The sequence below is a fragment of the Zootermopsis nevadensis genome, unplaced genomic scaffold (assembly GCF_977971745.1).
Source record: "Zootermopsis nevadensis isolate Lab colony 2312 unplaced genomic scaffold, Znev_1.0 Znev_ptg000040l, whole genome shotgun sequence".
In the NCBI taxonomy this organism is placed as follows: Eukaryota; Metazoa; Arthropoda; class Insecta; order Blattodea; family Termopsidae; genus Zootermopsis; species Zootermopsis nevadensis.
Genome location: NW_028259172.1, coordinates 822,815 through 838,193, shown reverse-complemented (window position 1 = coordinate 838,193; position 15,379 = coordinate 822,815). Strand labels below are relative to the sequence as shown.

General features: G+C 40.8%; 1 protein-coding gene across 13 annotated transcripts in view; it reads left to right on the top strand.

Annotated features, from left to right (window-relative positions):
• Positions 1-15,379, top strand: part of LOC110834927 (dystrophin, isoforms A/C/F/G/H-like) — a 330,291-nt gene that overhangs the window by 90,272 nt on the left and 224,640 nt on the right. For 11 of the 13 annotated variants that reach the window (XR_015538352.1, XR_015538351.1, XM_087360242.1 and 8 more), the window contains one exon: positions 658-778. The exons of the other annotated variants lie outside the window; for them this stretch is intronic. Coding sequence is in view for 9 of the 11 variants with exons in the window: in XM_087360242.1 (XP_087216368.1) it covers positions 688-778 (91 nt within the window). In the remaining 2 variants the exon portion in view is untranslated. The remainder of the gene's footprint in view (positions 1-657; positions 779-15,379) is intronic. 13 annotated transcript variants of the gene reach the window in all.

Here is a 15,379-nt window from a genome sequence, read left to right as displayed (position 1 = left end):
ACCGGACCCTGTCCTGGGCCAACAAAATCCAGTCTCCTTCAACTCCTATCTCCCATAGATCCCGCCTGACATTATCCTCCCATCTACGTCTAGGTCTCCCCAGAGATCTCTTCCCCTCAGGCTTCACAAATAGTGGACCCAACCAACCAGATGGCTTACGGAACTCGAAGGTTCATCACCGAATTAACCAAAGCCCTCCACCCGACCCTGTCCTGGGCCAACAAAATCCAGTCTCCTTCAACTCCTATCTCCCATAGATCCCACCTGAGATTATCCTCCCATCTACGTCTAGGTCTCCCCAGAGGTCTCTTCCCCTAGGCTTCCCGACCAATATCTGGTGCCCAGCTCTTGCCCCATCCATGCGTGCCACATGCCCCGCCAATCTAATTCTTCTTGACCTAAGCACCCTGACAATATTGTGGGAGGAGTATGTAGTAAAGAGTAGCTAACAAATAGGAACTTCCCTTATTATGAAGCCTCATGTCACTTTATTTTGGTGTACATCTGTGCCTTTAGATGTTGTGTTTAGTAATTGACGAATAATTTTTGCTTCTCAAATTTCACTAACCTCCGGAAATTACGTGGCTGTAATCTCATTTTAATTCAGTAATCAACGAATAGTGTCATATCACTTTGAGCTGTTTGTTTGTTGTCTAGTGGGGACTGTGGTGTACACCCCTGGTACAAATGAACCAGGCCACATGCAGACGCAGAACTAGCGCCAACGAGCTCTCTTTGTCACACGTACAACAAAGTGAGGCAACGAGATTGTCATCAGGTAATTATTTAATTATTAATGACTAATGAAACTGTCAGAGTTTCTTGTGCAAACTTCACAGCGCCTACCCCACAAAACGTGCTTTGTGTATGGCATTATATTACACTGTTTATCCGCGTAGCTCGTTCTTAGATTGATGTTCGTTCTCGTCTGGTGACAGAAGATAGGAATTCATTTTGAAATGCAGTTATTGCTGCCAATATCCTAATCCAGTTAGCCCCTTGTCTGTCCTACAGCCGCATCGTTCGTAAATAGTTTTCAGCATACCTCAGAATTGCAAGACAAGTTCATAAATTGCATTTGATGTTCTTTGCACAAAGTAATAGAGTGTTTAAAGAGTTTCCCGCTTCAGAGCCACCTAACCACCATACGGATTTCTACGAAATTTTAACTGCAAATTTCTCTGTGATCTATATTTTAAACTGTTAACGAAGCAAAGATTGAACTCGTATCAAATTGAACAAGTTAGGAAATTAGAAGCAGTTTAACAGTTCTCGTGCCTTCACCATAATTTGTTCCTTGATATCTGCGACTTTCCGGGAAAGTTTTCGGCCGGGAGCTCCCCACGAACTCACTCACTTCCTGCCGAGTGGGTACTTGGGTTATTCAGCCGGAGCCGGAAACTGCACACTCACCTCCATCTACTGCTGAAGTCGAGAATGGATGGAGTTTTACCTCCAATCCCCATACGGTTTCATAGTTCGGTTCTTAATTAAACACGAAGACAAGTTCGGGGTGTGATTATTTTAACATAATCAGCTCTGTTATCGAATAAAATATGTTTGGTACAATGTCTAGCCTTGTCTTGAAAACGATTATGAAATTCTCACAATATATTCACTTATAATTCTCAAAAATTTTCCGTTTTCAGGAAATTTTGTGTGTGTTCGCGTTTACGTAACATTGACACTGCACCCACTCGTCGTATCTGAATGCGTCTAGAAGATCACCGTAGGTCAACATTTTCGCTACAGAAAGGAATGTTTTCCCAATTTGTATTATTTTATGTAGCCACACAGCCTTCTTCTTGTTAATGTTTCTGTATATAAATTATCTGAGATATATTTATATGACATTTTAAATTCTCCCATATTTTTGCACCAAATAACATATTTCTCAAAGCAAAGTAACGTAAAGTAAAATAAGAGCAAATGAATATAATTCTGTACATGAAAATTGCACTGGTACGAAACTTTGTATTGCACGATATTGTTTTTTGTTGTTGTTGTTGTTGCTATGTGTGCTTCTGGCGTTGAATGGCAATGAAGAGTGGGAAGAAACCAGACCGAAATTACAAAGGAAAATAACAGAAACGTAATAAATCCTGAAGTTTCCAATGTTAAATTATATTCTGTGATAAGAGAGAAGAGGTAAAGTTCTCTTTGCGGTATATTAAACACCACGCCTTAATGACCTACTTATTTTTGTGCTCAGATAACACACCAGGTTATGAAGACGCAAACCCTTAGAGCTCAGTGGTAACTACATATACCACATGCTGTTACAGTCAGTAAGTCTGTATTTTGTATGTGAATTTCATATTATCCTTACAATAAACTTAGATTATTACCTTAAGCAGCAGCTGATCCTAGTAATGGTGAAGCGTTGTGTTTACTTTGCGGTACGGGCTGGATTATTAAGGATTATAAAGCCGAAGTTCGGCTTCACACGGTTCATCTACTGCAATGCTATAAAAAGTATGGGGGAAGTGGATTGTATTTTTAACCACGGCCCAAGATGACTGTTAGTGGCCAGCATCACGCTTCGGCAACTTTACCGTCTTACGGGAAAGCCCTGGTGTAGACCACAGCATAGGCTAAGGTATCCGGGCCTTTTATGTCCTTTGGAGTACAGAAATTCGAAGAGTAAAATTTTTCTCGGTGGTCGCTCCCTTCCCCCACCTTCCCACCAGCACCCAGAGGACACTTTGGTATTCATAACGGAGAACACACGTGACCGCTTCGGTTGTTATTCCGCTTAGCTCTGGGCCGTCGGGTCTCAGGAGGTCCACAGCAATGCGTCTGTGTGTTATCTGGTTTAGTTCTAACTGCGATGTGATGACATCCCGGGTACCCTCGGTTTCGGTGCTACGAGGCCGGAGAGTTCGGTGACAAGGGTTGGCACACCGTGGACGCTGAACGATCTTCTAGTTATTGGGTATTTAAAAAAAACTGTACGAAGTGTGGATGAGGAGTAAATATGTATAGCAAGGAGAGAGGATTGTTTTATCGCTGATTCATGGGCGGTTGTTTTGTTGACAGGGACTCAACCCGCTGTAGATACGTGTTTGTGGCAGAACTGATAAATTATGATAATCGGATGTGATTGTGCTTTATGAGCGCAGCGTGTATGGGCATCACGAAATTGTTAGCTGGAATTTTCCCTTTTAATTATTAGCTGATATGACGCACTTTAAGTTGGACAGATGGAATCTTACGGGGAAAGGCTCGTAAACTATTAGCCGTAGTACTTGGTGGGGGCGTGTGTCAGAGCACTGACATGCCTAGAATACTGGCGTCGAGTATGAAGAAGATTGAACATCAGAAAAAGCAGTTGTGTATCTGTATGAGAGCCGCATAGTTTACAGTGACCTTTGAATAAAATCGAGACCTCCTGCTACAGTTCTTGCCATTCAAGAAACTACACGGGGCAGACTCCTTTAGAAGCCGATAGTCGCTGAGCTATTCAAGAAATTCCTCGCTCTTTACCACAGTGATATCTTATATTTCTGTGTTAAATTTTCCTACGTGAACGTTGGCGATAGCTCACAATTCCGTTCCATCTGACCACATATATAAAATGTGCCTCATCATTTGTATTTCTGTCGTAATCACCAAATGTTCACCTTTAATCGGTTCAGAACTTTAGCATTTTCATAAAAGTATTTAAAAATTAAAATGTACGGAATTTCAATGTTGCCTTTTGTTCAGTGTGTCCGTCGCCTTAGTAGAATAACAGAGATTTAATAAGTTTGGAAACGTGATGTTATACTGCGTTCAAGCCTGTCTTGTCCGCTGAACAATGTTAATTGGAACCTCGGAGCGAGTCACTTACCAGACGTTTCCTGGAATGGACGGCAGCAAAATACACTCCAAATAAAATATCACCACGTTATGTAACACAGGAAAGTCGATATCAGTATACTATTCATCACTAGAAAATTAACACTGCAGACAGTATTAGATAACTGTATCTTCTTCACAACTCTTCTAATTCTTCCACTCCTCACATACCATCGCTTTCTGACACATCACTCGATTCATCACTACCGCTGCTGATGTTCGCTCCATTATCTTCAATTATAATATGTCCAATAGCGTCTTCGATTATGCCTTCTTGCTCATAATAAATTTGTTCTAGTTTCTCCACATGCTGACATACATTATCCCATTCCTCTTACCAAATTTCTTCGAATCTCTAGCGACAAAAATGCTCGACGTCCTTAATTTTAAATGTTGTGTTCTTGCTTGTAACCCATTGTTTTTCATCTGCCCAAATAAGTTCATTGGCGTTTAAATCGGGATGGTAGGGCGGAAGTCTCAGCACAGTATGTTCTTTGTCTGCTAAAATATGATCAATCACATAATATTTGTGCTTTGACTTATTTAATTTGATTAAATCGTACATTTGAGTTTTTAACTTGTCACAAAATGGGAGGTTTATTTCCAATAGCCAGGCTTTCAATTCGTTTTTCTTTAATTAAGACGTCGGTGGTTTGTGTCTGAGTGTTGTGATACGAGGCGTTATCAATGACCAGAAAGGAGTTTGCAACGGACAGATGGCAGGTTGTTAGCACAGCACAGTCACAAGACAACAATTATCAGGCTTCTACACTTCTGCAACTGACACTGACTGTACTGACTGACGAAAACTCCTTCCTTCCTTCATTGAGTGTTTCGCATATTGGGCTCTCCCTACAAGGTCAGCGGCCATAATCGGTGGATCCAGATCTACGCGTAAAGATGAATGAAGGCGGAGAATATAATAGCATAATGGAGTACTACGTAATTTATACTTAATCTTTACGGAAATGTTCAGGGCGATAAAACAAAAATTCCTGAAACTGGAGAAAGATGCCACAAGTCTTCTGTTGGAAATCCTGTTACTTAGTTAGTCTGTAGTTAATGACTTAATCAGATGGATTGAAATACATTTTGCTATTTTTGACATTGGGACAGTTGGATCAAAACTTTACACGAAGCATGTGAACTGAAACATAATAAATCCAGTAACATTTTGAACCGTTCTAAGGTTCAGGCCTTGGATGACCTCTGACGGCCAGCATTGGTACTGTGTTTGGTCGGTCACGAGAAGGTGAAATACTGTGAGTGATGCTCCAGCTAATGAGATCTCCAAGTGTCTATACGTCATTACTAGCCAATTAGCGTTTCTTCCCCTTCTCCCTGTCTCTGGCTAGGGAAGACGCGTGATCTGGACTGACCTAACGGTGGGTCTTTCTCTTCCGGTTCGACGGTCATAATGAACAGACGTGCGTAGAGTTATGTCTGGAACCAAAAATTGTGGAGGCCGTCAATTTTGGTCCAAACATAGCTTAGTACGGTTATTATGATGGTTGACTGGATCTGCACCTTGTAAATAGTTTATCTTCTGATTGTGTTCATTATTTTTTTTGTGTATAAATGAACTTGTAAGTACGAGGGTCGCTCATTAAGTAATGCCCCACATTTTTTTCCTCAGAACATATTTATTCAAGATGGCTGAAATTTAGTGACAATATAAATCAATGTTTCCTTTACACATACTATTTTTCCACATAGTCCCCATCAACTTGTACGGTTTTACGCCAGCGTGGAACAAGTGCATGCATGCCTTGCCGGTACCAGCTCTTGTCCTGTGCACGTAGCCATGTCCTCACTGCTTGAATCACGCTCTCGTCATCTTCAAATCTTGTTCCGCGGATAGCATCTTTAAGTGGCCCAAAGAGATGGAAGTCGGAGGGTGCCAGATCTGGACTGTAGGGTGGATGGGGTAGCACCGTCCAACCCAATTTGGTGATTTCTTCCCGGGTTCTCAGACTTGTGTGAGGGCGTGCATTGTCGTGCAGGAGCAAAATTTCTGCTGGATGCTTGTGAGGCCGAACTCGTCGAAAACGCTTCTTGAGGGTTTTCAGGGTCCTGATGTACGCGTCTGAATTGATGGTCGCACCTCTTGGCATCACATCCACAAGAATGACCCCATCACTGTCCCAAAAGACAGTCATCATGACTTTTCCGGCGGAGGGAGTTGTCTTGAATTTCTTCTTTCTCGGTGATTGAGGATGATGCCACTCCATTGACTGCCTTTTTGTCTCTGGCTCAAAGTGGTGTATCCAGGTTTCGTCACCTGTAATGATCCGGGACAGAAAGACCTCTCCCTCAGCATCAAAACGCTCCAACAATTCAGAAGAAATCGTTTTCCTTTGAATCCTGTGGTCTGCTGTGAGACTTCGTGGAACCCATCTTGCGCACACCTTCGAATATGCGAGAGCCTGGATAATTGCAATCACACTTCCATTGCTGACTGAAAGCTGTTGGGCCAATTGTCGAGTTGTGATGCGCCGATCCTCACGAATAATGGCATCCGCGCGGTTCAACATGTCTGGAGTGGTGGCTGTGGCAGGACGCCCAGAGCGCGGCAGATCACGGAGCTCGGTTTCTTCACTTCCTGAAGCTTTAACTCTCTTAGCCCAGCGACCAACGGTGCTCCTATCGACTGCACAGCTTCCATACACAGCACACAAACGTTTATGAATGTTCACCACCGTTTCTTTTTCAGCAACAAGGAATTCAATTACAGCTCGTTGCTTGTAACGAGAGTCGTTCACAGACGCCATTTTAACAGTTCACTACAGCTCCGCTATCGGTTGGAATCATTTGAAACTCCGTACACGAACGCGGGAAACATCAAATCTCAAGCATGTAAAAGTACACTTTTCTATCTTAATTATTGGCTGAGAAAAAAAATGTGGGGCATTACTTAATGAGCGACCCTCGTATGTTGTGTTAGGGGTCGGGTGTGGCCCAATGTGAAGAGTATGTATCGTCATATAGGTTGAAAGGAATTGGATTTGTGTAATCATGTATATTACTCTGTTGTCTGAGTGTAAATGGAAAAGAGTAATAGTGTGTTTTGGTGGATGTATCGCGCGAGTTAGACTGTTGCACAGGTGGAATGGGACGCCTGACGCGAGGCTAGCTGCGTGATAAGAGGGGGAAACACCAGTTCGATCACGAGCTACTGCGTAGCGGAACACGTGATCCAAAGCTTATGCCTGGTAGTGAGGCTAGCAGCTCTCTTGCTCTCCTGGGGCGTGTGTCACGCCGAGAGAAGATGAGTGTTTGAATCCTTGTGTGGTTCGAACCTATGATTGATCAAAGGTTGGATCTTGGTCTTTCATGTTTCTGTTCGCGGACCATAAGGTTAATAAGGTAGCGCAGAAAAAGTTTAGAAGCTTTGGAAAGAGCGTTGTATGTACGCGTCGTGTATTGTAATTTCACTGGGTGTTGGCTGTGTACGAGAGTGTGTGTGTGCGGATGTCTGGGTATTATTTTGTGTATGATGTTGTGTTGAGGCTGGTGTGACAGCTGGAGAAGGCGTGCCATGGGGTACCGTGAGTGTATTGGGAAGTGGCAAGGTTGAAAGGTGTGAACGCCTTTAGTTGCACTTCGCCAAATTATCGTCGTATGGTGTTGTAATGTAGCGTGGCTACAAGGTGGAGGTGATGATGATGACTTAATTGTGTTGATATCAGTGTACAGCCGGCCTGGCGGCTGAGGGGACGTTTGCTAGTATTGAACAAATACTAGCGAACATTCAACTTTAAGGGGGGCCTTTTGTAATTTCTGTATAAACTGGGAAATGTTTCCCAATCTGTGTTAGGGTGTGGCTGTCATCTGTATGAACGCACCTGGGGTCTGTGTGAATGCGTGTAACTCAGAATTTTGTTCTTATTGGAAAATTGGTTTGTATTCTCTTTTGTTTTCATATTACAATTTTTGTCATTTTTGCTTTGTTCAATAATTTAAATATTAAATTCATTTTGTTTGTTTAACTTCAATTGAATGGGATTTGATTTGATTGATTGTGAATGTTCAACTGCCTTCAATGTTCCTTCGTTTCCCCATGAATATCTCGGGGCGTAGAATACACGAGCAACGAGTCAGCAGCAGCAGGTGAACCGAAACTCGGTTCAATTTTGAACTGTTGCCCGCCTTTCAAATGGAGAACGAACACGCAACAATTTTTATCACAGCGACCAACGCAGAGATACGTAAACGAAAGAATAATTGGTCCTAATATCCTGCTGAACTGTTTAGTAAAAGGAGACGCCTTCATAGATAGCGTGGGCTCGCCCGTCGCACAGGCAAATGCCATTGTGTTATGTTGGTCCGCGCCGTGAACACTGTTATGATGATTGCTTGCGTCAGTAAGTCTAACGTGCGTGAATTTTGTTGGTGGATAGAATTCCGGAATTAATTTGTTACTTGAGCAGGAATACAGATTGTGTTTCTAACACAGAGAGTGCAAAGTTGGACGTCTGCCTGCCTGCCTGCTTCTTTGTCCGTCAGTGGATGGGACGATGATGTTAAAATGGTCATGAAAGGAGAAATGCGGCTTGAGGTGTGCGTTCACTTCATCTGACTCTACAGAATGTCCAGTGGGACTCTGTTCTGAACACTCCGATGTACATTCAGGTTCCATAAAGGCGGAAAAGCGTCCAGACTCGCTGAATGACTATCGTACTTATTTTCGTTGCTTTTGTCTTAAGAGGTGTAGCTGATAGATCGGGGTGATGGGGTCGGATCAGTGGAGGTCATTGTAGAAGCGAAGAACAGGAAATTAGTGCTTTTGGAAATTAAAACTTTATTAAAGAATCTGGTTTTACTTTGTCTGAGTCTTCTGCGTTTCTAGGCATAACATAAAGTTTCGCGAACCGTAGATAGGAAGTGATAGTCATGTGACAGGGTTATGTTTGCCTCGGTCTACCTGTGCTTGAAATACTGTCATGATTTCTCTGCAGAACAGATTTTCTAGCGATGAATTATAAGACGATCAGCGATTAATAACTTGGAGGGGATCTGGAAAGACGCGGTCGTGGTCTAATTTAAGATTGTATCTTGCATTAGTCCAGAGGGACCGAGTAACACCACGAAAAGCCTCAGACAGGGTATCCGGGCTCTGGGAAGTCAATTTAATCTCGGATTCTCTGCGTAGGATATACTGCGTGAAAATATTATTTGCATGATTTGGTAGCTGTCAGCAGTAACTGAGTAAAAACGCGCCCTTTCTTCCAAATCTTTGCTTGAGTAGCTACGGTACATAACTCCAACACCCTAATTGATTTCCGGACAATGAGCGAACACGTGAGGTTCGAGTCTATGCCATGCCGTGTCATCGAACGGTGATATCACGCAAGGAAATGTGTGTGTTTAAAGGAATAGCGTTCTTGAACCTTAAATACTCACATCGTTCTTAAGTAAACTACAAATAAATAAATAAATCGCTGATTTGTGTGACATTTTTCAGTAAGCATAAGGTGTGAAAAAGTAAGAAATTGGCAGCGCTACAACCCAGAACACAGCCATCTTCGTACTGAACGCTGTGAGAACCTCAAATCATTCCAAGTCATGAACTGTACCTTTTCTCCCTACCATGAAGTTTCATAAAGGAACTGAGGTGACGTCCTCTGCTTTATTTTTCCCCCTCGAAGGCGCCTTCTGGTGCTAAGGGTTTTTAAAATATTATTGTTTCCCATTAACTCGCATTGCTTTGCGCGCATTCGAGTTTTCTTTCATATTTATTGATTTTACTGTTTCCCTTTTGTGAATGTTTTGCCTGACTCAAGTTTTGGATTCTGAAACTGCAGTACTTTTTTTTTTTTTTAATTTTTGCTTCCAGAATCCCAGTTTATGCGTTGGCGAATTTTTGTTATATGATAAAGCTGTTAATATGCGTGTTAATATTTGGTTTATTTTTGACTGTTTGTGTAGAATAAGAGAAACGGGTGTGTGGATATTTCAGAGCGACGTAATTTACTTATAATAAGTGCGAAGTATAGATTTAAACTGGACTCGCAGCTGCATGAACAACGCCGAGAAAATGATGCCTTAAATTTTCTAAACGCGATCGTAGATGACGTCGCTTTATATGGTGAGTCAGTATTTATAACACCATTGGTATGAAGGTTATTTCTAAATCATCCGCAAAATTCTTATTTGAAATTTATATACAAGTGTTGTGTATAAAAATGATCTTTTATTAGGCTTTGGACAGGTTGGAAGATACTATTTTACAACGCGAAGATATAAAGTGTGTGCCAGTAGACCCTCCCTGTCGAAAGTAGTGATGGTGAAATGGTTCGAATGTAGTCTTTTCACGCCTCGTTGCATTCGTATGAGCTTGAGATCTACAAAGAATAATACAGAACTTAATCGGACTTTTATGAGATCTATTACATTGCAAACTGAACACATACAGTGTGTGTCAATAGACCCTCAATGCCACAACTAATGATGTAAGCATGAATACAATGTTTTGTACTTACAATGGTGTTCCTTGGCTGTAGCCTTGTCTTGTGGTGCACCGTGTTGTTCGTATTTGGTAAATACGGATTGTGAAGCAGTTCATAACTTGTGTGATCTGTGGTATAAGACCTTAGAGATGATCACCTGTTTCCCCTGACGTTGGAATTTAAGAGCCTTATCCACACTTATTCGCAGTTAACACAATGATAGTTAACAGCTGTTGATGTGCTGAGGTAAGACGACAAAGCTAAAGTAGCTGAAACGATTCGATTTTATCTTCGGCATAGTAAGTGGAGCCTCGTGCTGAATCCGAGAAGTTCTCCGTCTGTCTGCTTCATCTTATAACCTTTCGTGGCTCCAGATTTGGTTTATATGGTGTTTGGTATAAATAGTTGGTTATGATGTTGATCTGTTTTTAATTAAATGCGTACTTCAGGTTTTGTGTGTGTTAGATTAACAAATAGCACATAGTGTTGAAGCAGGGATAGTTACTACGCGTAGTCCTCGTTTCTCGCCTTTCAGGTGAAATATTGGGCCTCGAAACAGAAAGAAGGAAACGGACGCCAACATGAAAAATTCCAGTCACTGCATACTGGATTCGTGGAATGTTGTAGAAAGACACGATGAACGTAAAGTCAGCTCGTTCACGTATGAGAAGCAATTTCATGAATAAACAATCATGGAGACACAGCACAAATAACGGGAATTAGAGAGGCGGCCGTCTGCGTGCATTTGCTGCAAACAAACTCCCAGCTGGGCCGATGTAATATCTCTCGCGAGATCATTTGAACTGCATTGGCTGTTGCCTTGATTCGTCTTCGCGCAGCCTCCTTCTTCTCTCCATACGGTTACATACAGAATGTTCGCAAACACGGAACTGATGACGAGGTAGTTTGTTCTGGGGACCGAACGAGGAAAACCAAGGAAGGTGATGGTAATGATTTGAACTCGAGATTTATAGATGAGGGGAGGTCAGAGAGGTTAGATCGATTTTAGTCGTAAAGAGAGGTAGAATTCAGATTTGCTAGATGACGTCGAGTTTGAGAGGTGAGATAAGATTACCGATTATGGATTTAGAAGATTTTTTCAAGTTCCGTTCGGTTATCTTACGGTAATTTATGTGAAGGTGAATATGGGTTTGAATTATGTTAGCTTGGTTTGGGTTAAGATACGTTAAGTTAGGTTAGATTAGGTTACAGAAATGTGAGTTGGGAGTTCTATCTCCAATTGCTACACTATTTAATTACTTACAGAATATATCTAGAACTCTTCATGTTTATAGCCACGTAACAATTCTACCACAGATGCAATAACTTTGAATAAATGTAAAACAATGTTTATTTTTCAAGAAATAACAGATTTATAGACGAACAGCAACCCGCTTGAGTTTGTAAAATGTGCGTTAAACATGATTAATATAGCCCTACCATTCCTGGTTTATTCCTGCAATGAAAGTAATTTGTTTAAATCATTGCGAGTGAAAATATCATCCCAGCCCATCCACCACATCCATGTAACGTCTGATATTTCGACCCCTGATGATATTGTTCACTAAAATAATCGAGTGATGACTTCCCGAATTAGGCACTGATCGTGGGACACGCTGTACATCCAAATTTGCTTTAAAATTTTATGTTGCATCTTTTATCTCTGTTCGTGTATTACCTGTAGCCTCACATATCTGTGTTCTAACGAGCCGCCACTGGAAGCAGTTTTTTTCCTGCTGACAAGAGATTTGGTGTTCGAAAAAAATTTCAACTCAGTAAGCCCTTGGCTAATCATGGAAACTACTTCTCCTTTTTCACGAGCTTTATCTCTCGCTGTAGCTTGATGGGCAGAAGGGCTGAAACAACGTGTTTTGCAAACAAAATGTCACAAGCATGAACGCACTTTGTGCGTGGAATATACCTCTGGCCACGTTATGAAAGCAGTGCATGAAATGTATTATTTTGACTACCTTTAGAGTATAATTATTCCGTATTTTTATTGCACAAGGATTTTATACAGTCGGCACTATCGAAGGTACAATCGATAGCATGTTAATGTAGTTGCTGGTTTCACCATAATCCTGCGTAGTTACATTCTTCGACATTGTCAATAACTCAGTGCTCAGTTTATTTGTGAGCGTTATATTGGTCTGCAAAGAAAAGTAAATAAAACTAAGTACAATATGAGACTCTTAAGTATTAAAATCTTGAGACATTCGTAAGAAACGAAATGTGGATAATAATATAATTTTCTCACAGTAATGAGACCAGACAAATGCGTGGTTCATAAAGAAGTTAAAAATTCTATCAAGAACTAAAATGACTGCATTTCATCAACTTTAGTCGGGGCGAATCTGTGCGCTAGAGATCCGTTAGAAGAAAATACAAGGGGGTCATTTCTCCTTTGAATCTCACTGCCTCAGTTCAGGGGTTAGCAATCTTGTTTCTTTCCTCGGTGTATTGGTTTCCTTCTACTCCGAAACTAGTGACGGAAGGCAGAACGCACAGTTTTGCTCCGACTGCAATAACTTCCAAATCATTTAATGTAGGGTTCGTATAAAAATATAGATATTTAAAAATTCAGACGTTTTTAAATGCAGTGTCATATAGAAACATATTAAATTGCGAGGAACAGTTAATGACGTGTAGTACATATTATTTTTACTTTTGGAGTACTATTTCTATGTGACTACTTGTCTGATCTGATGTAGGGCATGCATTGTTCTTGTCTTAAAGTAAAGTCCTCATGCCCATTTACTTTAGATTCTGCCTGTCATTAACCTATTTGTGTTACTTCCTCGTTTTACTCTTTACGTTTACGTTTGCTACTTTTTATAGCCTTTCGTTTTAATGATCTATAAAAAGGACTAAAAAAGATCATCATAATGACTTAAATAACAGCGAAACATCGTTCCCCCATTGAAGCCAGCGTATAACTAACTTAAGTAGTTAGAGAGTAGTGGGTCTCTTAAATTTTATAGTAACTTATTTGGAAGACATCAGTTTCTGAGGGTAAACTTGGCTGTGCCATAACTCGTGACGAGCTCCAGGCTCGGGTCGGCTCGGCTGTCTGAAAGCGGTAGACTTTATCGGCTATGGTTATTTTAAACGGTTTCAGGAGATGCGCGTGGAAAATGGAGCAGTTGTAATGCAATGAAAACGGGTAATAATTCACGCTGATTTGGAACTCTTCTTATGTGATGTTCTGAGACACAGTTTGTTTTCACTGAGTCACTGGCATTTCGAAAGGTGGGCTGAAAGTTTTTGTTTACAGTGCGATCCTACATATTATCCGTGGCTTATTTAACGACGCCGTTAATAATTCACTCTGTATGACGTCAGACGAGGTAAACACTCGGTAAATGTTCAATTGGAAATGTCGAGAAAAGAATTGGCCATGACCCTCTTTAAAGTACTATCCCAGCATGTACCAGGAGGGACTGAATAAAACCACGAGAAGCTCCCGAATGCGAAGCAGGAGTGCCAACGATTTTGCTTTAACATTCCATATGTGTGCTTCTGTACTATAAATTTTCCCCTCTGTATGATTATGGTACCTACTGTGTCCTTAGGAACAGTACAATAAAGTAATTTAACAACATTGAACACCACGATATGCAAGAGGCCTCGAAAATCGATTCTTGACCAATAGAATATTCTAATTCCCTGCATCATTATCTTGTAAATTAAGGTTTACTTTATTCAGATCCGAAATTTGGTTTCATTTTAATAAATTATGTTTTTATAAATGCAATGCCCTGTTTTGTGCGTTTCAACAGATGAAACTCAGTGACTTTTATGAAGTTTGGGTAACACAGGGATATTTATGTTTACGTTTCGAGAGAAGTGTTCACTTTGATGTTTCCCACACTGCCGTTCGAATCGATATTGTTGTGGTGAGGAAATATATTCCTTTATTTAAAGATGTCAATAATAAAACAGTTTTCCATCAAAACCAGCTTTAGAGGAAGTAAGCCTATATATATATATATATATAATCCTTATGAACAGCACGACAGGCATTTCAGAACATGATCGGCGTCAGTTGGTCCCAGTGATAATAAATCATAGTGAACAACTTAATCTAACCTCAGTGCTTCAAGGAGACAGTAAAGCGTTTAATTGTGCAAGCACAGTTTGTAATGTTCATAACAGTTATCGTAATTTCAATGTTAACCCGTGATCATTATTTTCAGAAGATAAGTCCGTGAGAATGATCAGACAAATTTAAATTGTTGACGTTAAACACATGAAACATTCAACAGTACATTTCTTCTGTGTCTCCTGCGTTAACCATTTGATAACAAGTTTATTTTCACCTCAATAACTAATTAAGAAAACTGTTAAAATGCGGAACAGTTTAATTTTGTATTGAATTTTGTGATGTGTCCGCCATTAAACGCATCTGCCGAATGCAGCCAAGAAGAGAGAGGCCTGAAATTTTCACTGCACTTTAACATTACGATAATTAATAAGGAAGAGAGATAAAACCGTAGTTAGAACAATGGACTGCCTGGATGCGATTTAATTTTAAAAGTTACACAGGTACAAAATAACAAGACCTTAAAATATGTTATGCAAACTGTTGCTTGCCCGTAGTATTATGGCGACTGGCTGCGTACTGGACGACCGGGGTTCGATCCCCGACGGGGACAGAGGATTCTTCCCCTAACCTCTGCGTCAACACCGGTTCTGGGGCCCTTCCAGCCTCCTGTCCAACTGGTACCGGGGTCCTTTCCCGGGGGTAAAAAGCGGCCGGGGCTGTATAAATGTGTTTTATCATTTCATATCAACAGAGCAGTAAATATATTAGTAATGTTTGTAATTCAATTCAATTCATTTATGATGACGACTGCAATAATAATATTGCCACCTGGTTTTTGTGAGAATAAATGTGATATCATATTTTAAGGAAAGCACATCATTTGCAGATTTTCTGAATTGCTCAAGAATAAAAAAAAACATATGGACCAAAGAAGGATAATGGGAATTTAAGAAATTAAACAACGAGGGACGTAGTGTTGTTAAGGCATTTTAATCTGAGGGGGATGAAGGGGGTATCTGGTTAGGATGTGAAGACAATGCATTCA